Source organism: Periplaneta americana, chromosome 1 (assembly GCF_040183065.1).
Source record: "Periplaneta americana isolate PAMFEO1 chromosome 1, P.americana_PAMFEO1_priV1, whole genome shotgun sequence".
In the NCBI taxonomy this organism is placed as follows: Eukaryota; Metazoa; Arthropoda; class Insecta; order Blattodea; family Blattidae; genus Periplaneta; species Periplaneta americana.
Genome location: NC_091117.1, coordinates 211710168 through 211737468, shown reverse-complemented (window position 1 = coordinate 211737468; position 27301 = coordinate 211710168). Strand labels below are relative to the sequence as shown.

The 27301-nt window shown below is 35.5% G+C and overlaps 2 protein-coding genes across 2 annotated transcripts in view; one reads left to right on the top strand and one right to left on the bottom strand.

Moving 5' to 3' along the window:
• Positions 1-27301, top strand: part of LOC138709569 (uncharacterized) — an 83938-nt gene that overhangs the window by 7621 nt on the left and 49016 nt on the right. The window lies entirely within an intron of this gene.
• On the bottom strand, positions 9210-25930 carry LOC138707672 (uncharacterized). The gene is made up of 3 exons (XM_069837447.1): positions 25691-25930; positions 19844-19902; positions 9210-10945 (listed from the first exon to the last, which is right to left on the bottom strand). Exons 1-3 carry the CDS (start codon positions 25746-25748, stop codon positions 9353-9355), a joined length of 1710 nt encoding a protein of 569 aa, XP_069693548.1. The 5' UTR covers positions 25749-25930; the 3' UTR covers positions 9210-9352.

Here is a 27301-nt window from a genome sequence, read left to right as displayed (position 1 = left end):
TTAGTTTACATTAGTTTTAAATGAAATGTTACAGTTAATAAATTATTGAAATCAAAACACATGCTTCTTACTTGTGAATTATGAAGATTTCCTTCGCACTTTCTTCACAGAGAAAGCATTGATGATGTCATCAAGTCGATCTGACAAAACACATCAAACTCGATGGAAAGAAAGATATTCAAACTTACTCATCATTGAAACAAAATTGATTTGTGTAAGCCAGGGTCGATTTATTTTTAAGTTTGGTTTTGTTGGTGGTTGAATTATAACGAATATCCCTTACTTCGATAGGAATTATAAAGTAAATTCAAAAGTAAACTCCAACTCTTTTTTTTTTCTTTTTTGAGGAATAAACATTTCAAATCGAATTATATAGTGCATAAGCTGGAAAGTGATTAAATAGTATTGTTGACGATATATAGGGTAAATTAGGGTCTGTTGGACAGTCGGGCATGTTGGGCACTTTGAACTTTAACGTCTTACCTCGCCACTTGTGGGCACCACATTCTGCTAGAAGTCAATGACGGAAGTAGCCCCACTCGTGGCTACTTCCGTCATTGACTTCTAGTAGAATGTGGTGCCCACAAGTGGCAAGGTAAGATGTTATAAAGTTCAAAGTGTCCAACAGAGCCTAATTTACCCTACACACACACACACACACACACACACACACACGCACATCATTTTATTTTTACTTCAATTTTTATTGTACCTGAGTTTTTGAATGTACTTCACTCCCACCCCTTCTACTAAGGAAGTTCCAACTCCACACAGAACCAAGACCGCAGATAGTAAGCAGTACTTACCGAGTTACTGAGTATAGTACGTTGTAGAAATATGTTCGCGTTTTCCAGTGACGAAAGAGCTTTCAATATTGAATCATATTTTCGCACAGGTACTGTCCGTTCGCCTACGTCGCATCCCGATTTCCCCCCCTGCTTCTGCTCGTCCCTCTGTAATAGCTGGGCTGTCTTAGCTCTTTTCTGAAAACATTAATTTCTCTTAGGAATTGGAAGTTTACGTAATATTATACAGCTGTTTAATTTAACTTAAATAAAAGGGCCTCGTTAAGTAATTAACAGTCACGTGATTTCCTCCCTTTCTACAATCCTGCGGCATAACCACTTGGACGGACGCACAGGTACTGTCCGTTCGCCTACGTCGCATCCCGATTTCCCCCCCTGCTTCTGCTCGCCCCTCTGTAATAGCTGGGCTGTCTTAGCTCTTTTCTGAAAACATTAATTTCTCTTAGGAATTGGAAGTTTACGTAATATTATACAGCTGTTTAATTTAACTTAAATAAAAGGGCCTCGTTAAGTAATTAACTGTCACGTGATTTCCTCCCTTTCTACAATCCTGCGGCATAACCACTTGGACGGACAGTAGATAGCATGTCTGAGTAATTTTATATTTTCGGGTCGGGCAGAAGTGAAGATTGAATTCACAGTACGTAGAGTAGGTACAGAATTATTTCAACATGAGTTACTAGTACGAAGGACGAAACTGGCAATTGGAATTAGATGCAATAGTCTATAGTGCGATAATATGCACAAAAGAACTGAAGCCTGTATCGAAATGAACGGCCACCATTTTCAAAATTGTGTTTAAATATTCATATTATGATTATTTTTCAATTTAACTTCTTTCTCTATATTGTACGCTAATGTGCTGTAGACAGTATAATATACACTGCATAATGAATACGTTCGCATGGATATCACTTCGTGAGTAAAAACACTTATTCTTAATACAGTACTGAATTTTGATTAAAGAAAAACCTAATGAAAATTATCAAATTCAAAATCGCGATATTTCCTAGTTTACGTAAATGGATGAACTACTTTTCTTCCTTCCTATACCTAGTAGAGTGATTTGTGTTTTACGCCAGTATCATCGAACTCCAGTCTTGGAGGGGGTAGCAAACTGTGTTTCCGGTTCTCTAAAGGTATAGACAGGTTAATATTAAAAATGTTAGTAAAAATAAAATGATGTCCCTGTATATATATATATATATATATATATATATATATATATATATATATATATATATTGGAAATGTAACTGAGAATAATCATAGTGATAAATAATAAACACATCCAATTTGATTCTCTTGTTTATACAAGCATTTAAATTTAGGCAGTTTCGTAGCATAATAACGTGATACCGGCATTACAATATAATTATGCAGCTGCACACTTTCCTTTTACTCTCGCTGCGACCGCGACAATGCGATAACAAAACAATATCCGACTTCCACAAGGTGTTCAAGGACAAACTGCAGAATAGATTTACCAACGGGTGTTTTGAAAACAAATTTCAATGCAAAATAAAACTGGAAAAAGGGGGGGAAAAAAAGAAGAGAGAGAGAGAGAGAGAAAATGCCGCCCCCTGGAAATTGCGATGTTTAAAATAACTATATGCGCTATGTGGCCATTAGAAAGGGTTATTGTGCGCAATACGTACCTCCCGTTTCTTTCTGTGTTTTCTTAACTTATCCTTTGCGAAGTGCGTACAACACTAACGTTACAGTCATCCATAAGTAGGGGCAACATCATATTACTTACAATTAAGTACCTTTCTTTCACTACCCGAAGAAGAAGAGATAGGTGGTCGTTATGGTTTCGTTATCTTAAGCACAACTTGTGTTATTAAAGTAATTAATCCGGGAATTATACATAGTATCCGGTAATTATATATATATAATAATCCCTGTACTTGGTAAATTTCATAATTGTCTTTAAATTTATCATATTTGCCGGATATTATAGTATAATCGCCATTTCAAAATGATTGTTTAGTTGTTATTTAATCAAATGTCCGAAGACAGGTCTGAACCTTATAAGTGATACCAATAAGGCATCACTCACGAGGCAACTAGGCCAGGAGATAATGAGGTAGGGCAGTCAGTTCCTTTCCTTCTCCATTGCATACATCGCTGATTAGTTACATATTACACTAGTCAGACTTCAGATGTATACAAATAGTTGTTCTTCCTCTGACACATATCGTCAAGTGATATGCACAGACCCAGAAACAAAATTTGGGCCACCTAATTTTTCTAAGTTCCAGATACAACGCAATAAACGAGAGCGCCTAAATGTATGCTACTTGTGGACAGTCTTGTCAAGCTTGTTGCCTACATAGAGCGGGACTGCTACAAAGACTCGACCTATTTTTAAGTCCCTATCTGTATTGCCTGATAATACTGGGTGTTCATTTAAAAGTGTGTCATGACGTCACTGTTGTGAGTCAGCGATTTGAAGCGAGTTTCAGCTTTTATGTCAGAGAAGTTGCCTATTAATCAAGGCGTTCGATCTGAACTTGAGAACGTGTATGGTATAACTTGAACGTCGTAGCAACAGATGGCGGTCTGTACGGTCTGTGTGCTACCATAACCTCTTTCGAACTGTGTTTTGGGCGGGCAAGTCGTACGCAGGGTATTTGTTATCATCGGTTGCGTACGGCAACATTCCACAATACAAATCAAATGCTCCGTGTCCATGTTGACCGTCGAAGTTAATGTCAGCAAATACGTAAGTAATCGCCTTCACCCCCTCCCCATATCCCGACAGTAAGAAAAAAACTCACCTCAGTACATGTTTCGAAACAGTTCACATTCCTGCCACTACAGGCGTTACCGTACGTATCGGTGAACTGTACTCTTCAGAATGAACGCCGTACTTGCTAGGCAACTTCTCTGGCACATAGGTAATAAGCCTCTGCGGAAGTGTAGGAGGATTGAATTCTCTAGGCTCATCGACTAGCCACATGACGTCATACAGCGAGCCATGACACACTTTGAACTGAACACGCAGTATATGTCTTGTACAGAGCGTTCGCCTACGGGTGGGGCCAGGAAAGCTCCCTACCTGCGGTATCGCTTGCGGAATTGTCTATCCGTAAGCTTCCGCTTTTTGTACTATACTCTGTAGGGTTTTAATTTTAAAAGTTTAGCAGCAGTAAGGACTGATGTTTTTGAAACACTAACTTCCTGTGAAACACGTCTTAGAGATTTATTAGGAGAGTTTGTAAATGATGCACTGATTTCATCAATTTTTTCTTCCGTCAATACTCTTTGTTTTCGCTTAGGAATTGTAGCATTTATCGACCCTGTTGTCCTTAATTTGTTAACAAGACATCTAACAATTTCTCTACCCTGAATTGGAGCACCCGGATATTTCACTTCAAATTGCCTACGCACCTCTCTACATGAATCTGTTTTCACATATGCAGCATACATAAAAACTCTCTGTTCAAGCGTGAATTTTGCGTTTTGCATTGTTAACAAATTTTACACACACGCTGAATATTTAAGCAACTGTGTCAAGAAACTGCACTGTGCGTGTTAAATACTGCAACATCTGGCTCACAACTGATAACTTGTCGACCTTGATGTCCTTGATTGTCGAGCGTGTCTCAACAACTGCGCGCACAAAGCGGTGTATAAGTACGTGCCGCTTTCCTGGCCCCACCCGTAGGCGAACGCTCTATACATATCAGCAAGAACCTCAATCAGAGATATTCATTATGGTAATAGTAACAAATTTTCGTTACATTTTACTTCTATCAATTTTCCTTTCGATACCTCCCCACACTACACAAGGAATAGAAAACGTACTGATAACATTGAAACTTCTTCACACTCTTCGGGCCACGTCACTTAAATGTCCGGTACTTCTGTAGAAAACTGGTCAATGTCATTAACATCAACGAGGATCGGTGACAGGTTAGGTTTGATTTATTCAGACTTTTGGAGAATGCTAGGTTTGCTGTGAAGGACCTGTCCCGGGCAGAAAACTATGAGTGAACACAGCTCTTAATTTATCAGTACACATCTCCTGCATTTTGTAATAGTACATTATGCAACGAGCCTATAATGGCAGTAATTAAGACGCGAGTATGTTTGTTTATGAAACGAGCGCAAGCGAGTTTCATAATTTTCATACGAGCGTCTTAATTACCATTATAGGCAAGTTTCATATGACATTTTATGCTCGGCCATATTTCTAACTTGAAATTATTCATAAGTTTTCATGTTATGGTTATGTAAGTGACGAACGGAACTGACCTGAATTGTGAGATGTGCGCAGACGCGAAAGTATTAATTTTTTCCGAGGCACGAATATCATTGGCCTTGATATAACCTAGAGAACATTAGTCTTGATATAACCTGGAAATTGATTTAGAATTGAAAAACGAGATGACAAATTGAATTTATTTTAATATTATTTACAATTAACGCTAATTATTATAGTAACAGAACATAATCTTCTGCGACAGTATTGGATTTCCAGCCTCCGTGACTTTTCGCTAATTGTCTTTCGATTGCATATCCGAGAATAATCGATACTGGCGGGTTTATAACGGTACAAAGGTGATTTGTGATTGGCTGAACAACTGACTTTAATGAGGTCCATTAAAGGGCTGCTACCAGGTGTATAATTACTACATTTCGGCATGGTCGAGCATAAAGATATTAAAGTAGCTACATATTTTTGCATGTCGATATTCGATATTTTGTAGTTCAAATTTAAAATATAATTATGACAATGGCATGTGAAATTATTGGTAAATAATATAACTAAGTATTTATGTTCATCCTCTGTTGGTAAAACATTTGCTTGTATTTTATATAAAATTTATTTGTATTTTTAAATCTAGAAAAGTCACATTTGTTTAAAGTACAAATAATGTGAATGCATGTTAGGAATGTTCTCATAATTATTTTTCCCTCAAGCACAGAGTTAATTCAGTACAGTGTTCAATTTATCATACAACCGTTGCATACAATATTTCCTGCCCCGTCTCTCAGCTCGACCAATAGGAGCACACATAAACATACATAAGGATCTTCCACGCTATAAGCAATTGTAGCTTAATCGAGTAGTACTTCCATATTTAAATATGCATTAATATCTATAAAATAAAGTAGAAAATAGTTTAGTTGTGATATATTCTGTTGTGTGTAGCATTAGGAAATTGTAGTAATAAATTCATGCAAGGTCTTCAATAGAAATATTGATATTTAATTGAAATGAAAACTCACCTAAGATCGACTACGTATTGAGAATCATTAACATTGTTCACGTCGATTAATTTAGCATTACAGCATTACCAAACAAAAAAATAAAAATACAAAATTATATGACTGTACACTGACGTTCAAAGGTATCCGATCTACGTTTTTATGGTCGTATAAGTGAACTTTCGCACCACGAGATGTCAGGACCAAATATATGAAAAATTGGCAAACTTCGAAAGAGTTCCACTATTCCTCAATAGGTGGCACCATTATCGGGAGCCGTTAAAAAAGCGTCAGGGAAAATGATTATGTAGATTAAGCATAAATTATTCTTGTTTTCAGCCAAACTCAGTGTTGTTTTACAATCAGTAAAGTGGGATGAAAAATTGAATTCTATAACACGGGTATATTTACCTACAATTGGCAACAGTGACTATTATCTTCGCTATCTTTCATAGAAGTAATAACCAGACTGCTGTCTATACTTGTTTTTTGAAAGATGGGACATGACAGTTAAGCGGCCGAGCTTGGAACTACAGTGCCATGTTGCCAATATGGACCACCACGCTGCCAGCTGATGGTAGCTAGCAATCGTCATTATGATGGCTGACGTTAAAACGTTCATTGACAATTGAAGCGAAGATAAGAAAACAATACAAAAATCGACAGAGAATCAAAGACGAAACGTACCAATGCTAACATTGTGTGCACAGTAAATTAGCCAAGAGAGCTATTAAGCACTCGCCATTGGAAACTGTAAGTTTGGCAACTCAACCGTTGTTACCATAGCAACAGGCCTACCACGCTGTGACATTCAGTTGTTTTTCCGATTGCAACGCTCCTGTCATGTCCCATCTTTCAAAAAAAAAATGCAAGGTCAAATATTTGGGAATATTATTAGACACGAAACGTACATGGAATGCCCATATAACTCGCATTGTTACACTAACCTCTTCTAGAATTCGAAAATTATACCCTTTGGTTAATAGACGTTCACAAATTGGATTGGACTGTTCAATGCTACTCTACACCTCGCTTGTACGACCTCTTTTAACTTATGCAGCGCCAGTGTGGGGGACTACAAATAAGACTCACATGCATCGCCTACAAGTTCTCCAGAACAAGTTCCTGCGTACTGCAACAAATGCCCCCTGGTTTGTAAGAAATCAACAACTGCATCAAGAATTGGGAATTCTTCCACTAGAACAGTACATCCATTCAATGTCAAAATCTTTCTTCAACAAACTTCCTGGCGTTCCTGGAGCTGTGACATATAACATTGGAGCAAGATCTTATCAGCCATCTCGACTTAAAAGGAAACTCCCTCAAGACATCCTTCTTAGTGATACTGACGACTCTTCATAATTTAACACAGAAAATCATCATATTTTTGTTCACATAATTCACAACAATGTTCAATTAATTAATTTAAATTAGAGGAGCCTTTAGAGCCAACCTCAGCATGATATTCTGCATGTGATATTCCATAATTTAACAGTGGTCTGTATAGCAAGTTTGCTGGTCGACCAATATATATATATATATATATATATATATATATATATATATATATTCGCAAGACTGAAGTTTGGAGCGCATAAAGTATACATGACGTCATGACCCATGGTATAGGATGGCTCTAAGAGTACAGTTGGTTTCGTAAGAAATTACATTACCGTCTTTCCAATTCTGCTTGGCGTGGGTCCTTGCAATCACCACACATACTTGAGATGCTGTGAGTAAACAAGTATATTTTATTTTTTTCATTTATTTATTTGATTGTTTATACATGCATATTTGTGTTAGTGTTAATTTCGCTGTTTTATAATTCACACTACTGAGGAACATGTCGAAAATTAAGAGCACCAAGCGTTTTCTTGAGAATGAACTTATAGGGAAGTTAGGAAAGGAATGTTTTCTTATCAAAGGAAAAAACACTAAATTTTGTAAACTGTTAAAAAAAAGTATAAAGACTGATGGAACTCGATTTTTCAAAAGCAGTGTAATATTAAAAGATACATAGAAAATAATATTTAATTATACAGTCAAAACTGGCCTTCAACATGAAAATCGGACATAAAAAGACAAAGAATTTAATCGAGATTTGTGTATAATGTTGGTACATGCCAACATCCCTTTCAACAATATTTCAAAGCGTTTCTTGAAAAAAGTTTTGTTTTGATACGTTGGGAATATAGTCTACCTTGTGCATTGGATTGTGAAAAAATGTATTTTATGTAAGTAGCTACTCGTTGTTCCTGCAATAACTCCTATGTGCAAAATATAACATTTTTCAGTAGGAAGAAAAACACATTTATTCATCCTATGGCAGCTGTACATACTGTTCTCCAACCAGGAGATAAACCGTGAAAGGAATGTGCTTACTATTGCGTCATCTATTGGAGCGAAGTAGATAGATAATATTAGAGTTATAACTCAGTTTAAAAATCAAGCGCTCTCCTGCATATGTTATTTCCTGTATGGAGGGATTAAAAGACCAGGAGATTAACAGTGAACTAATTTTGTAACTAGAGTAGTATAAAAATGTGTATATCAGTGTTATGGTTTGTGCTTTGAGAGATAGCCAATAGAGATACGAGTACCCACGTGTGTGACCTTATGACATCAACATTCATTCACAGCATCACCCCGCTTCGTTTCATTCCCTGGAGACTTTCTCGTGGTTGGAGTACAGTAGGAGACTGTGAATTCTTACATTTTCGAAACAAAGAAATATAATTACATATAGAAGATTTTATTATTTGCTGTATCACTATTTAAGTTATTTAATAGAGCAAAAATCTGAAAATCGATCAATATGTCACATAGGAGTTAATACAGGAACGACGACGTACTGTATATTTTTTCTTTTCTGCTCAAACACAAATGATTATTTTATATTGTTAAAATTTGTATAGTATAATGTAAATTGAAACATGTGATGTTAAGCAATTATTTTTGTACTAAAATGCGCTGTATATATTATATTTATAAACATGAATATTTATTTTGTGTCCTACTGTAACTGAACATTTACATGTTAAGGCAAGGAGTAATTGCACTCTCAACCTCCCATTCCCTCGATCTATAGAACGCAGTGGTCAGTGCGTTCGTAACTTAATGCGTTTCGATACTGCGTCGCAGTCTGGTAATAAGTAAAGAATCCACACTTACACCAACAAATTATCGATCACTATCGATTAGTAGGGTCAGATATCTTTGAACGTCATTGATCATTATTTTCTATTATAGCATGTATTCCTTCTCTTCTCAATAATACGACTTATCTTACACGTTGCAAGCTTCAGGAATGCCTCTGTTTTCGTATAATTAAGACCTTGAATTAAAGAAAGGTCCGAAAACATACAAGAGACCCGATACTAAGCTGCTGATCAGTTTCAGTAAACCGCCCCTACCTGTTAATCTTGTTATGATCGAGGTGGCAGCATTGATAATAGCGGCTATACGGTTTAATAGTGAAGGTTTAGAATTATTAGAATTGCCACCGAACAAGTTGTTCACGAAGGTAGCTACCAGCGATCCTCCCACAGTAAACCGCAGGACAAGTTGGATGAGGATTCTCACAGCTCCTCTGATAATGGCCGCGATATCTTGTCCTATCGAGAAGACGACGTTGAGTGCCTGTCTGAGAGGTTGCTTCTGTACGATTCGCTGCAAGCTTCTGAACAATATGGGGATGAGCTTCGGTCTGTTCTTGAAGATGTTTGATAAGAAGTTCTTGAGAACGTCGAATATCTTCTGGATTCTCGCTCGCCGCCTGGCTCTGATGTCCCGAATCAGTTTGAATACATTGCCGATGAATTTTCCTGGTCTCGGAATGAGGTTGAACAGGAACTTGCCCAAGTTGTTCACTCCGACAACTTTGTGTGCGATAAGTATAGTGTACAGCGTATTCCACACGAAGCCGATCGCGCGGAGTATCAGACTTCTGATGATGGCTTGTATTCCTCTTATGATGCCAAAGATGCCGTTTTCGATAGCTGTGATCGTATCGATTATTAATATGATTCTCCTTGCCAACCGGTTGATGATGAATCCTAGTATGCGACTCAGAGGTCCTCGTAGCGATAGTCTGCTGGCGAGCTTAGAGATAGCTGTTGGAATAGCTTTCAGACCCTGGGTCAGTCTGTTCCTGAATCTATCTGCCGATCTCCTCACAGCGTCGATTAGATATCCAGTCAGCCGACCGAGAATGTTGAACACGACACCCACAATCTTTCTCATTCCTTTCGCGAACGTTTCTCGAGCCTTCTTCACAGCACCACCCAAGAAGTTCAGAAGGTCTCTTAACGGTTTCGGCCTCGTCGTTAGTCGTTTACCCAATTTTTTAACAGTATCTATAAGATTCTTTGGTATACTTAGAATACCAGTGACAAAACTTTTTATAGTATGATTTATTGTGTCGTAGATTGCGTTTCTCAGGTATTCTCCTAGCAACTTATTAATAGTCCTGAATACTCCAAAGAATCCTCTGAATGCTTTCCCCACACCAGCGATCGGGTTTGGCAGCTTCTTCAGGTTGTTTAATAGGTTCGATGGTCTGAGTCCAGCTATCAATGCCAACAATTTCTTCCTCAAATCATCCGCTCTTTGCACAGCTCTTGCACTTCGAAGACCGGTAAGCGTTCTCAAGAAGGCACGTATCATTGCACGTCCTACGGTCGCAATAACTTGGTTCACGGCCCGCCACAGACGCAGCACGAGCCCAAACCCCGATGTCACGCTCTGACCCGCCGAATTTATGATAGCTGACAGCAGTCCCTGCAAAGAAGCCGCTAACCGCGCTGCCCCAGACGGCTCCATCGCGACTGGTCCTCGAGGACGGTTGAGTAGCAAGAGATTCTGCAGGATGGCAATTAAACTGCCGCTACCGGACAGAGCTGCTTCAATGGCTGCCTCGAGCTGTAAAAGATCGTGGACGTAGAATTAATCGTGCACTTTTTTATCATAAGAAGGGCTCTGTTAATGGAAGCAGAAGGAACAAAAATGTTACATCGTAATTCCGCTCATGAATTTACTATCGGACGGGCAACATAGACCGTTATTCCATCAATATGTTTTGTGCACTAACAGAAGTGTACGACTGTATGTTATTGAAAGTCATATTACATATCATAGAAGTTTGTAACATTATCTCCATAGAAATGCTACTGGGGAATACAGACAATAAACAGTTTTATATAATCAGAATATTATGAAATATACAAAATCAATAAAAAATTTAAATAATTGTGAACAAAATGATATGAATTTTTTTTAATGCTACATCTATATATATATATATATATATATATATATATATATATATATATATATATATATATATATATATATATATATATAATTTGAACTGGTAATGGAAATTACAGGAAAACGGCTGGACGGATTTTAATAAATGACCCCTCATTTTGAAGCTTGGAACTCAAAGTTTTTCGGAAAAATAGTAGTTTGCAGTGAAATGTCAATTTTTAAACATAATTTTCCTATTTTCCAAAATCCATCTGTCGTCAGTTTTGAGAACCAGCTAATTGCATTCACGGCTGACTTGATATACCCTTCTCTTTTTTGTAAAGAAGAAGCAAGACCGTCTCCAGACGGTCTTGGGAGAAGCGAAGCGAGCACCAAGTCGGCCGTGTTGCATTTCAGAATAAAACAAAACACATACTACAGTAAACAATATTACACGAAGCTCATGATCTGCAATGATTCATGATTCTGTGGTGTGTAATTTTCTGGGTACAGCTGTGTATTGGATATTAAAAACTACAAAACTTGAGGTGGTTTGATGACATTATTACCATTAGAAATGAAATATTATTGTAGTTAATGCCATGATGTAACTATTTTTCATTAATTATACATATTAATGCTATATTAATGATATGAAAGTGAAACGTTTTGAGGTTATATAAGTAGACGTAGAGAATAACTTAAATTAGATTTTGATTTCTATATTTTACTGAGTGGCGGCTATATAGTATATGTTACTGAAAGCTATAAAACTTACGTAAGATAATTATATTATTAAAAATCAAATATATTTATAATTATTAATCAAGTGGGGTTGGGTCTTTTTCATATATTTAATGGCGGTGTGGTGTAGATAATTATATGCGTGGTTCTCTTCAGTATTGGCTCGAGAGAGAGTATCTTTCATTATTATGGAAGCAAATAACTTTCCGAATGTCTGATATTCTTCATTGAAAATAAACCTGAAAAATGTTTATTTGAACGTCTAATGGACTTAGTTTGCAGCATTTGCTGCACAAGCCACTAGTATTAATATGAATTAACACCATGTAATTTATTGAAGTTACACTCAATGTTATATTATGAATAAACATACAATACTGATCAAAATAATAACACTATTATTAGAAAATAACTGCAGTATTGAGATGTAGGGACATCATTAAATTAATGAATGTTGTAACAATAACAAATGAATAAACAAAGTTAAATATTACAGTTGAGAAATTGTTGAGGGTTAGAATTTGAACCCCTGTCCCGAATATTCAATATCCATCCCAACACATGGCTTATCTGTTAAGTGTAAATTCTATTAATGATGAAGATAATAACATTCGCAGTTTTTTAATGCTGACTATAAGAAAGCTCATTTCTGACACCAAGAGCAAGCTGTGACCACATTTTCTTACAAGAATTTCCACAAATCTGTTCCTGAAACGAAATACCTTCATAAAATTCTAAGATAAGCAAAACACAACAAAATCCAACCAACGCTAGGTAGAGTGTAAATTAAAATGCAAAAATAACAGACAGGAACTTACATTATTTGGGGGATCTTTCGCACTAATTTGCGACTTCGTCCTCTTTTTTTTTTTTTTATAGGCTACTCAAGACTAATATCTCTTAGCGATTTGCTGTCACATCTTTCTACTTAGGGCATTAATATTAATTTGTCTGGATCCTTTTTTTTTAGATTTATTTAGCCAGTCAATATCTACCGTAGAAATATCAATGTCTTATAGTCGTCCATTTTACGAAATAGATCAACCGAAACCTGATACACAGAGTTTAAGTACCCAGTATTCGTAAAGAGAACAACTCCCGTGCAATAACTGCCGATACGATGTAAACAACTGGATACACTAGAAGTGACAAGTGACATATACCGTTGTTCCAACCAAGAAATTCATGGTTGTAACTCGTGTAGAAGCGCTTCTGATACAGATATTGAAAAACAATTTTTGTGACAGCTGTGTAAGACTATACAGAGCATTATTCCATTAAAAATTCGATTTTGAAAAATTGAATTGTAACATAGACCGTTATTCGGCCCAACGCTTCAATTATTCTGTTCAACGATGAATTTTGGCGAATACAAACCAAATAGCGTTTTTATATTGAATATCATGTTCGGATTACGAAACAGTGCTTAGTCTTTGCCTATCACGTCAGAATAATATTAACAAACTGTAATTTTGTTTTTACATAAAATTAAGGAGGCAGCTAAAATGTTTAACATATTTTTTTTTTAAATGATGAACTCTAGAAGGTGTCCAATCCTTCACTTTCTTTGATTTTTAGCTACAAGTGAAGGGATAACAGCTTTCTCAGCATCTCAATGACCCTTGCTTCATATCTGAGCATTGAGCACTATTTATCTTTTGTAAGAAAAATACACAGAGTGAGCGGTAATTAATGTCATTAATTTCAGGGCGTTATTCTTTGAGATATTTCAAATACAAATTTTGCTCGTTTTTGCTACCTTCTCGAGATAAAAATTCCTTTATATGAAATATTTAATATCGTATTTTGGGAAACCCATTGATTTAATTTCCAATATGTTCAGTCAATTTAACAGAGCAGTATATTATGATAATATAGTGACTGAAATAATTTAAGTTTTGTCCTTTAACTGTGCAGAAATTTGTTCCGAAAAAATGTAACTTTTCCTTCTGAAATAGCTATTTATGCAACAAGTTAAGAAATGATAGCGTTTTAAGCACGAGAAGTGAAGAAAGTCCATCGACCCGAAGGGGAGCGCTTAAAACGCTAGTTTCGCACGTATTTCATACAAGGTTTTCTAGACAGTCGCTCGAGATTCCCTAATGTATTTTTATTTTAAAGAGAATAAAATTGTTGATTCGTTCTCTTGCAATGCCGAACTTCCGATTTTAAAGACCAAAGAGTATTGCATTCGTATGGAAAGATATATATTTCACGGCCTTCGGATATGTACAGGCTACGGTGATTTTTTGCTCGTTATTAGGAAGATGTTTAAGTGAAGTTCTGCTTATCATGTAATTTTTAGTGATAAATTTAATATAATTATGAAAATGAGTAATTCGGAAATGAATTTCGATATAGAAAATGCAACAGAAACTGCGATGAGTATGCTGATCCCACAAAAATTAATATTAAATATTTAATCTCAATAATCGTGTTGTGAATATTTATAATGAATAAATAGTTGAAATTTATGTTTTCAGCCTTTCTAATTAGCGTGTTTAAAAGTACTTTATCCATGACCATAACAAAAAACATGCGTTTACTAAATACTTTTGCGTTTGTAAAGTAGGCTTTTATTCAACATTACTTTATTCCAATAGTGAGATAAACTTTACCGCACAGTTCATTAGGTAGTATTTTCCTAGTATCCGGGACTGCACATATACCACTTTTCCATTCAACTATTACTCAAGTTTTATTTTTAACTTGGTTATTTAACGACGCTGTATCAACTACAAGGTTATTTAGCGTCGATGAGATTGATGATATTGGGATATTTGGCGAGATGTGGCCTAGGATTCGTCATAGATTACCTAACATTTGCCTTACGGTTGGGGAAAACCTCGGGAAAAAACCAACCAGATAATCAGCCCAAGCGGGGATCGAATCTCAAGAAGTTAATTTATTAGTTACTAGATGTCACTACCTCTACTTCTTCATTACCATTTCTTATAATCTCCACACACTCAATCTCCTTCTCCTTTCTCTATCCACTACTACCAACACTACGTCGTAACTTGTGATTACATTCATATGTAACATATATTTTTTTATTTTGTAATTTACTTTTTGGGAAGCGAGGAGACTCTAACCGGTGAAATTGGATTTATATGTGATTTAGGCCCAATTGTATAAAACTCCCTGACTAAAGATCAACTTTGATCGTAGATCGAAAAGTGAACCGAGTTCAGACACTTCTTCTATTGTATAAAACTTTTCTGCGATCAAATTACCTTGGTTCAAATGCAATCTAAGTTCACGTGAAAAGGATCTGGCAACATCGCATAAACAGGTGAAATACGTGATGCGCGGACCATGTTATACAGGTTTGTTCAGTGTCGCCAATCTAGCGACTTTAACTCTTTTTCAACAACAATTTCTTTTAACTTTTATATTCCTTAAATAGGGATTTAGTGACCTTTTTAGCACCCCAATAGTGACAGAATTTAATCTTTCTTTGTTGATAATGAGAAATCTAGCGACTTTACAACTACTTTTTGGTGACTTTCCGTATACTCTGTTGGAGACACTGGTTTTTTGTCCAATGTAAATAATGGCGGACAATAAGAAAAAGGTTGACTGCTCTCCGAGTTGTTAACATGTTATGGTGTTTGATACTGCTAAACATAATAAAGCTTTATAAAACGACAATTTTTGTTTAGTAATACAGTAAATTGAAAATTTATGAATGTACCTATCATATCCATTAATAATTAATGGTTGTTATAAACATAATATAATTATAGGTTATGTTATTTGATACTGCTCAACACGATAGAGCCTTATAAAATATAAGATTGTTTGTGTATTAAGGCAAGAAATTGAAAGAAATATATATATAAATGTACCTATCATATCTATTGATATTAATAATAATGGATATTTTATTTGCACAATCTGTCACTCGTATATTTCATGCAGAAAAGAAACTGAACTTGGATCATCTAACTTAATCGGAGAAATTTCTTCAGTCAAAGTTGACTTTAGTTTGAGACAAATTAATCTCAGATTAGACTTTATACAACACAAAATTCCAAGTTCAGCTGAAACAAGGATCAATTTAACCTCTGATCTAAGATTAAATGGTTTATACAATCGGGCCTTAATAAATTTAATAACAAACGCACACGCCTTAGTGAAGTTAGCTAAACAGACACGATGATTAATTACGTTTTAATATTCCTCTTAAGTTTACAGAAGGAAAATGTGAAATTATTTTAATCACATTAGTCCCGTGAACACTTCTAAATAATCCCTGAAACTTGAAAAAGATGAAAATACACGTTTAAAATGAAAAAAAGTATTAAAATCATACAATTGTTATTTATCAAATGCCTAGGATACCATTCTTCACTACATCTTAACCTACCTAATACACGTATCGATTCTAAAATCCATGCTATGATATCTGCATGAAGACTTATTTTCAACATATTTTCTTTTATAAAACAGAATTTTTCGTTATGGTCATGAATAAAATTACGTATGGTACTTGTGAGCGTGATCTTTATTGCGCTCGTGTAATTTAAGCATTCGGCTGACGCCTCGTGCTTAAATCTTTCCAGTCGCAGAATAAAGATACACATACCTCACAAATACCATAAACAGAGCCTTAAATAACTATTTAGACGCGAAAATTTACTTCTAAGCACGCTAATTTATGCATGCGGAAATCAATGACTTTTCGATACTAAAATGAGAATTGAAAAGTTGTCATTATGAAACAGTATAGTACAGTATAATACAAGGTTGGGAAGTACTTTTTAAAAAATCAAGGAAAAGTTTGAAAAACGAGCAAAGCGAGTGTATTGCATAGTAATACCACATTCAGTATTCCCAACGTAACACACATAACAATTTCCCTCCTCTTACCGCTTAAGCGCGACATTCATTTTACTGCTTTAGGCTTTTAACATATTATTTTTAGAGACGTTTAACATAGTAATAATTATAAATTGGAAACTTACCACTGCAATTTCACCTAAACTGCAATGTTAATTATTGTTTTTAAATATTTGCAAAAATTAAGTAAAGTCTACTACTCCACGAAACTTATTGCATTCCTGATACAAGTAACATTAAGGAAGCCGTGAAAAAATCAACAAGATTCCAGATGCGGATGTTATTACTGCAATATGTTATATAAATAATATTGTTAAAATATTAAAATGAAAAATAAATCATTACATAACCTTACCGTTTGTTTTAAGTTCGCATTTATAGACTGGGGGAAAAAAAAGACAGACGTACGTATATCACGGCCTGCTGGAGTATAGTAAACACAGAAAACATTTTATAGCAACAATGTTGAAGAAAGATATTTTGGTTTTCCGAAGTTGCCTTCATTAAACAGAAACCAACATGGAGATTTTATTGCAACTAATTATAAATTCGTCTTTAAGGTATGTAATAAACGATCTTCGCACAAAATAATGTACGATACACGAGCGGTATGTTTGTTTACATGTTCTCGGAAATTAAGAAAGCTCAACTACGTTTCGCTTTTTCAATCTTTTCCTCGACCATGAAAACGTCAACATACCGCTCTTGTAACGTATATTACTATTGTGCGAGATCGTGCGTATTTGCTTGGTTTCCGCACAAAACCAATCCGCGGTAAGTCTTAAATTCCACATTCAATATTGCCAACCTAACACTCATAACAATTTTCCTCTTCTTACCAATTAAGAGACATATTGATTTTACTGCTTTAGGCTTTTAACATATTATTTTTAGAGACGTTCAATATAGTAATAATTATAAATTGGAAACTTACCACTGCAATTTCACCTAAATTTCACTGTTAATTATTGTTTTTTAATATTTGCAAAAATTAAGTAAACTCTACAACTCCACTAAAGTTACTGCATTTCGTGATGCATGTAACATTAAGGAAGCCGTTTGTTTTAAGTTCGCATTTATAGACTGGGGGGGGGGGGAAGACAGACGTATATCACGGTCTGCTGGAGTATAGTAATCACAGAAAACATTTTAAAGCAACAATGTTGAAGATAGATATTTTTGTTTTGCAAATTTGCTGTCATTGAACAGAAACCAAGATGGAAATTTCATTGCAACTAATTAGAAATTCCTCTTTCAGGTATGTAATAAAAGATCTTCGCACAAAATAATGTACGATACACGAGCGGTATGTTTTCTTTCAATTCTCGGAAATTAAAAAAGCTCAACTACGTTTCGCTTTTTCAAACTTTTCCTCGAACATGAAAACTTCAACATACCGCTCTTGTAACGCATATTACTATTAACGACGAAAATGAAAAGTTAGATAATAAATTATAATAAAGGATAAAAACGAAAGAGAAACAAATGAGGATGAAGCAGGTGATGAATAAGATGATGATGACACTGATGATTATGATGATTATAGTTACATGCTTTGTGAAACCATCATACGTATATAGTATAATTTATTGTTAAAGGAATATGGTACACATAACGGTTTTAAATTTTTCCATAGACCTGCCATAGTGAAACAAAATGGTACTTATGAAAAATCGTGAAATGAAGACAAAATAAACAATATAATTATTATAATACACGAAGAGAATCATATATTATAGTCTGTTCTCGTCTCATCGAGTAATGCTTCATTCTTCTCTTGTTCATGGCTAATTGCTTTTTTTACCTATCAGTTCTGTTAACGACTGGTTCAAATTTCAGTCCTTCCAGAATTTTCTCACTACTACCCTGGTCGAAAGTTATACATTTTTTTTTTGCATTTTTTCCTTCTGAAAAAATACATTTTGTATATTTCAGTTTTTTCCTTCTTGTTTTTAAGTTGCAAACTTCCCTGTCATCTAGAAGAATTGGATGGTTCTGAAGGACTTATCACTTAAAGTAAACCTCAATTTTTTTGCTATTCCTGACATAAGTGTGAATTTTTCAATTCCTAGGAACTTTTACATGACATATTACATCCAGTGTAAATAAAATTTTATTTCTGCCTAAAAAATTGCTTTTTTCCAGTGACATCTTCATTCCAGAATCCTTTGTTGCATTTTGATGCGAACATTTACATGTTTAGATAGTCTCCTAAATTATACTTGCATAGATTTTATCTCTGGTCTGCAGAGTTGAGAGCTGACACTCCAGTCATTTCATTACAACGCACAAAAATTGATGTTATATTTGAAAATATCAACATAATATCAAAATGAATATGGACAACTACTGGGTGTTCAGTTCTAAGTGTGTCATGGCTCGCTGTATGCCGTCATGTGGCTAGCCGATGAGCCTAGAGAATTCAATCTTCCTACACTTCCGCAGAGGTGTATAACCTATGAGGCAGAGAAATTGCCTAGCAAGTACGGCGTTCATTCTGAAGAGTACGTGCCGATACGTACGGTAACGCCGGTAGTGGCAGGAATGTGAACTGTTTGGAAATACGTACTGTCGGGATATGGGGAGAGGGTTAAGACGATTACTTACGTATTTGTTGACATCAACTTCGACGGTCAACATGGACACGGAGCATTTGATTTGTGTTGTGGAATGTTACCGTACTCAACCAATGATAACAAATACCCTGCGTACGACTTGCCGGCGCAAAACACAGTTCGAAAAAGGTTATGGTAGCACACAGACCGTACAGACCGCCATCTGTTGCTACGACGTTCAAGTTATACCGTACACGTTCTCAAGTTCAGATTGAAGAACGCCTTAAATAATAGGCAACTTCTCTAACATATAAGCTGAAACTAGCTTCAAATCGGTGACCCAACAACAGTGACGTCATGACACACTTTGAAATGAACACCCAGTATAAATACAAAAAATGGTTCCAAATAGAAATGAATAACTTACAGACAGTACTTGGTTGGCAAAGGGCAAGCCAATTTTAATAGTTCTCTGAGATTCAACTCCTGAAAACAGAGATAAGAACAGTAGTATAGTCTTAGGAAGTACACAGATATTTGCTTTAATTAACCTCCGTTAAATGTGTAGTACTTAAAATGGGAAACAATGAAACTGACAATTGAAACAGTTTTAATAATAATAATAATAATAATAATAATAATAATAATAATAATAATAATAAGCCATTATTTTTATTACCAGTAAGTAGCCAATACAGCAGTGGTTCCCAAAGTGGGAGGCGTGTAAAGAACAGAGGGTGAGGGTCGAGAGATGAGTTAGTGAGGTTTAAAAAGGGCGCGTCAGCTACTATGGCTATTTGCGCAAACAATATAACAAGCAGAATGCTAACACGAACTAAAAAAACGTCACATTAAAAACGAAGTAGGCCTACACAAATGCAATATTAACAAGGTGATCCGTAAAAAATCATAAAAACGAGAAATTCTCAGACACTGGGTAGTGTTTGAAAAGAGGCGATAAAATAATAGAACAAACAGCTGTTTCAAAATGGCAACTTACTTTTGAATAACATTATACATTCATTCTGCGGCCGGGAGGAAAAATGTCTTAAGTAAAAATTTTATACTTTTCAGGAGAGCAGTTAGAAAGATTGAAATTGGTGTCAATTATAGCGTTCTTTTAATTAAAAGGTTTTTCCTGGATATTATTTGTTTATATTTCTTCTAAAATAGATAATGTTGCTCATTTAACAATTTTCTTGATTATTTCCAAAAATAGCAGCACTTAATATTACAACTCAATTTGAGTAGAAGAGACTATTTAAACATAAGACCTTTTTCATGTCAAAGTAAATGGGAAATTTAAATTATTAGGAATGCAAAACAGGTCTTAAACAATATATAACTGTTTACCTGCAGCTGAAAGTTTTAAAAGGAAAGAGCATCAGTACGTAATTGTAATTGTAATTTTATTGTTCATATTATAGTTGGAATCTCCTGGTAGAGGGGCAGAGAAGGCTTGACGGCCTTATCTCTACCAGGTTAAATAAATAAATACTAAATACTAATACGTGATAAAATATCTCAAATACAAATTAGACCTTTTTAATAGGGAAGCATGGAAAGTAAACATGTGATGGTTTGTAAGGAATAAAGCATTAAATATTCTTAAGTCCTTTATTCTGTGTGTGCTCGATTCAAAAGTACTTAGGACATTTGGTAACGCTCTATAAATCCAGTCGGGAGTCTTATTTGACTTTAACCGTTTTACCAGATTGTAGAGAATTGTTTCCGCTTTCAGAATATATAAAAATCTCATTTTCACAAAAAACTGACTTAAGACCTTTTTCCTCCCGGCCACAGCATTTATATCGAAGGCATCATTCCAAAGGGCGTATCAACAAAACTGTAAGCTTACAGTAGAGCCATTTAAATACAGAATAATTTTTCTATCCTTGTCTACTTAACAGGGTACTTTCTTTGATTCTTCCTCATATCCATTGTAATTTTCAAGCGATTGTTTTCAAACATAAATAGGTTCCATTAAAATATTTAAATAACGCTGCATATTTGTTGACATGCCCTTCTGGTAGGGCCTATATTACCCTAGAATGTTCTCTTATCAGATTTATTTACTCAGTACAGCTTTTCCTTTACAGTCACAACTTCAAATATTTTAACAATTTTTTGTATTTCATTTTATTCGCTTCGCTAAGTGAGATAGTATTAAGGGGAGAGGACGGCATTTTTGGTGAAAAATGAGTAAATTGTCAAAAAAGAAATTATTTGAAATACCCTGTGATGTGTGTGGAATGCATAGCATAACATTTTGTGGGTATTTCTGCCCTTATCGGATGTTGAGTCGCCATTTTTAAGCTTCCTGCGTTATGGATTTTTAAATCACTCGCCCACTTTTATTGTTGTTTCCGGTAAATTAAATTTTCAATTTTTTTTTCTTTAAAATGCCCTTTGATATGTATGGAATGCATTGCATAACATTTTGTGGGTATTTGTAACCTTATCGGATGTTGAGACGTCATTTTTAAACTTCCTGCGCTATGGATTTTTAAATCACATGCCCGCTTTTATCGGTTTCCAGTAACTTAATTTTTTTTTTGCTACATTGCCAGACAAAAATGGATATAATTTCTGAACTATTAAAGATACATGCATGAAATTTAGAACACACATTCTTTAGACTATTAGGAAATTTTTCTCTTTAACAGAATTTTGTTAATTGATTTCATTTTAAAAATACGTCCGTTTGTTTGCAAGAAAGGAAATCAGAAAATTGTTATTAAATTTTAATTGTTTATTTTACAAACGTAGGTATTAATACCAAAATTCTGTTACAGACAGTTTGTAGAACATGCGTTTGCAAATACATTGCAAAAAACTGTTTGAATCTATCTTTAAAAACGGTTTAGATATATTGATTTTAGTACACTCCTGCATTGGGTATATTTTTTTTTTCAAATTTAGGCCCCCAAATAATTTTGTTTTCAAAATATTTTTATTTGATTGAGTTGCCACAACTATGAGCTCTCTACATACAAAAAATTAATATTTTACACCAAATAGGAAAAAGTTAAAAAAAATACCATGCTCTCCCCTTGATAATAATTTGTAAACAGATGACATAACAACTAAATAATGAGGAAGTATATTGCAGCTGTATAAATTTTCAGGTATTTATTCTTCTTTTCACATTCTGATATATTATCTCAGTTTCTACCAGCCAACGGAAATACACAAAAACAAAGTATGTAATAAACATTTGAAAAGAGATTACTTATGCTTTACTACCTTGTGTACCATAGTAATAGATTTCTAAGTACTATTCGTATCAGTAAAATGTGTTGCTTCTCTTTAAGTAGCTGACGCAAGATGTCAGCTTTGCAATTCAAATTAGGTATGCAGAGTCTTTCATAAGTAACAAGTCTATCGAAAAATCAACTATTTTGGATAATTTTTTTGAAATGATGTTCATCCTCACGAGAAAGAACCCTCCGGTGCCGTACAGTCGATTTGGAAACAAACACTCCCTCTCCCCGTCACCAGAGCTATTAAACGAAAGAATGATTAATGTCAGCTACTTATCCATGTGTAATGTGCATTTGATGCCAACTTAAAATGACCTGGAGCATGACCTTCTATACGCCAATGATAATGGCACACGGCCATGCCTTACACATTGTTGTGATAGACTGGAATGATAAAATGCCACTCAGCCACTTAACGTTATTGCAGAAGAGAAAAACTGCTGCCTGGTTTGAACTTGGAAACAGTGCCGCTCAAATTAAGTGTTTCTTCCGTAGACGAAGTGTTTCCAGGCAGGTGGATCGGTCGCACAGGCCCAATACTTTGGCCTCCGCGATCACCTGATTTGACTCCCCTGAATTTCTTTTTCTGGGGATTCATCAAGGATCGTGTCTATGCGACTAAGCCACGCATCATTCCTGAATTAGTGGAAATAAATAAACACACGATACAAATGGTTACGCCTAACATGCTCACCAGAGTCCATGAAGAGTTGATACGTCGCTTATATTTGTGCATTCAGAGAACGGAAGGTATTTTGAAAATTGTACATCATAATTTTTCAACAATTGAAATTGTTTTTTACATTTATATATTTTTATAAAAGTTTAAAATACTAACCATTCTTTCGTTTAATATTTCTGGAGGCGTATTATTCCATATTGTTTTTATCTCTTTTTTCTTCAGAAATTGAAAATGTTATGTATCTAATTTATTATTATTGTTAAATTTGTTGTTTAAAATATATGATGTTGCACACTTCATTTGTATTCTGGATTCTAGTGGTCAACTGCAGTTCAGTAATAAATAAATAATAAATAAATAAGCCCACTACATCCTATTAGGGCCAGGGCCTTCTGCAAAGCAATAATAGATGGTCATTTAATTATGAAAAAATTATATTTATCCTACTCTTGTAGCAACGTGTTTCTAACAATTCATTTTATCTAGTTAATTAAGTAGTGTAAAATAAAGTAGGTATCTGCTAATATAGTAGTGGATTCTTCACGGCAGAATGGGGTGAGACAGTCCGCCAAGATTAATCCAATCTCTATCATCATACCCCACCTCCCTCAAATTCATTTTAATATTATCCTCCCGTCTACGTCTCGGCCTCCCCCCAAAGGTCATTTTCCCCTCAGGTCTCCCAACTAACATTCTATATGCATTTCTGGATTCGCCCATACGTGCTACATGCCCTGCCCATCTCAAACATCTGAATTTAATGTTCCTAATTATGTCACGTGAAGAATACAATGAGTGCAGTTCTGCGTTGTGTAACTTTTTCTCCATTCTCCTGTAACTTCAACCCTCTTAGCCCCAATATTTTCCTAAGAACCTTATTTCCAAGTACCCTTAATCCCTGTTCCTCTCTAAAAGTGAGAGTCCAAGTTTCACAACCATACAGAACAACCGGTAATATAACTGCTTTGTAAATTGTAACTTTCAGATCTTTTGACAGCAGACTAGATGACAAAAGCTTCTCAACCGAACAATAACACGCATTTTCCATATTTATTCTTCGTTTAATTTCCTCCCGAGTGTCATTTATATTTGTTACTGTTGCTCCAAGATATTTGAATTTTTCCACCTCTTCGAAGGATAAATCTCCAATTTTTATGTTTCCATTTCGTACAACATTCTGGTCACGAGACATAATCATATACTTTGTCTTTTGGGGGTTTACTTCCAAACCTATCGCTTTACTTGCATCAAGTAAAATTTCCTTTCCCTAATCGTTTGTGGATTTTCTCCTAACTTATTCATGTCATCCGCATAGACAAGAAACTGATGTAACCCGTTCATTCTCTGTTATCCTGAACTTCTACAGTATATTTTAAAGAAAAGAATATGTCACTTCTTAGTATTTCTCTTAACAGCTATCATGATCTTAATAATAATAATAATAATAATAATAATAATAATAATAATAATAATAATAATAATAGCAATAATAATAATCCGTAGTGCTACAACCCTTTAAGGGACCAGACCGACCAGCCGGCTGCTGGCCTCATATCCTCATGTCGAAACAGAGGTGGACGATCATGCACCCAAAATGGAGGTATCGTATGGTTAGCACGATGATCCCCCCAGCTGTTATAGATGGCTTTCGTAACCGAATTTCGCTACCTATCGTAGCTCCTCAAGTGCATCGCGATGCTGGGTTGGCACCGGTCCCATAAACTGGCTGAAATTTCATGAGAAAATTTCTTTTCCCAAGGGAACTCGAAACAACGCACTGGACTGTCATGACGTTTTATTTTTATTTCATTGGGTTATTTTACGACGCTGTATCAACATCTAGGTTATTTAGCGTCTGAATGATATGAAGGTGATAATGCCGGTGAAATGAGTCCGGGGTCCAACACCGAAAGTTACCCAGCATTTGCTCGTATTGGGTTGAGGGAAAACCCCGGAAAAAACCTCAATCCCGACCGGGATTTGAACCCGGGCCACCTGGTTTCGCAGCCAGACGCGCTGACCGTTGCTCCACAGGTGTGGACATCATGATGTTAATTTGTCAAAATAATTTATATGTAGTCTAAATCCGTTCATGGCTAAACATTTTGCCTGAAAAAACTTTTTATCACATATTCTTCCGAAATAAACCAGACTATTAATTCAGTACGATATGACAACAAACTGTCCTTGTCTGAAACGGAATATAACCGACGGCCACGGCATCTGCGCGACGTCTAAACTCCTCTGAACACTTCACCGACTTTGCTCACAGCAGTAATTTAACAAAATAAGTATAATATTGTCCCTACTCTGGTACAAAGAAACTTACCTGCTCCAGCCAGGAGGCAGACGCTGCAGAAGAGAACTCCCACGACTGAGCCCCTCATATTCAGTGGGGTAGAGAGACTGTACGTATGACTCTGTTAAGTTTCCAAGCCCTTCAGAAGGTCAGTAAAATTAGATATATCAAGAGTCAAGACATAATCCAACTGACTTCGCTTCTGGTACACTCCAGGTGATGACCAAAGCGCTCGCTAGAGTCAGAACCCCTTATATTACATAAAGGAGGAGCCCAAGTTAATGCAGTAAAGTGATAAAGAGCGCTTATCAACTCATTGCTCTCCTACTGCCTGCTTTTTGTTACGTCTGAGACTACTTGGAACTTACTGGACGGTAACGAAACATTTTGAATTCATAATCACTAAAATGACTCAGGAGTGAGCAAACGAACATGGGGAGCGTTTTCTTCAGGATTTTTCTGAAATGGAAAGGCGCTACCAGTAAAAATGGAGCCCTAATATTCTGGCAGTCTATTGCTGGACACTCTAAAGAGTTGTTTCTCAAGCCAAGTGTAGCCTGAAATCTGTTTCACACACATTTTAAGTAAGTAAAGGAAGTTTCCTAGTACCCGGTACTCGCTACATAAGCTGTTAGGTCAGCCATTGTTGTATAATCATAAAAGATGCATGATTTTAGGAAAAATTTTACAAGGTATCAATACTGGAAAGGTTTACACTACATTTCATATTACTTACTTACTTACTTACAAATGGCTTTTAAGGAACCCGAAGGTTCATTGCCGCCCACACATAAGCCAGCCATCGGTCCCTATCCTGTGCAAGATTAATCCAATCTCTATCATCATATCCCACTTCCCTCAAATCCATTTTAATATTATCCTCCCATCTACGTCTCGGCCTCCCTAAAGGTCTTTTTCCCTCCGGTCTCCCAACTAACGCTCTATATGCATTTCTGGATTCACCAATACGTGCTACATGCCCTGCCCATCTCAACCGTCTGGATTTAATGTTCCTAATTATGTCAGGTGAAGAATACAATGCGTGCAGTTCTGCGTTGTGTAACTTTCTCCATTCTCCTGTAACTTCATCCCGCTTAGCCCCAAATATTTTCCTAAGCACCTTATTCTCAAACACCCTTAACCTATGTTCCTCTCTCAGAGTGAGAGTCCAAGTTTCACAACCATATATATAAATACTAACTTTCAGATTTTTTGACACCAGACTGGATGATAAAAGCTTCTCAACTGAATAATAACACGCATTTTCCATATTTATTCTGCGTTTAATTTCCTCCCGAGTGTCATTTATATTTGTTACTGTTGCTCCAAGATATTTGAATTTTTCCACTTCTTCGAAGGATAAATCTCCAATTTTTATATTTCCATATCGTACAATATTCTGGTCACGAGACATAATCATATACTTTGTCTTTTCGGGATTTACTTCCAAACCGATCGCTTTACTTGCTTCAAGTAAAATTTCCGTGTTTTCCCTAATCGTTTGTGTATTTTCTCCTAACATATTCACGTCATCCGCATAGACAAGAAGCTGATGTAACCCGTTTAATTCCAAACCCTGCCTGTTATCCTGAACTTTCCTAATGGCATATTCTAAAGCGAAGTTAAAAAGTAAAGGTGATA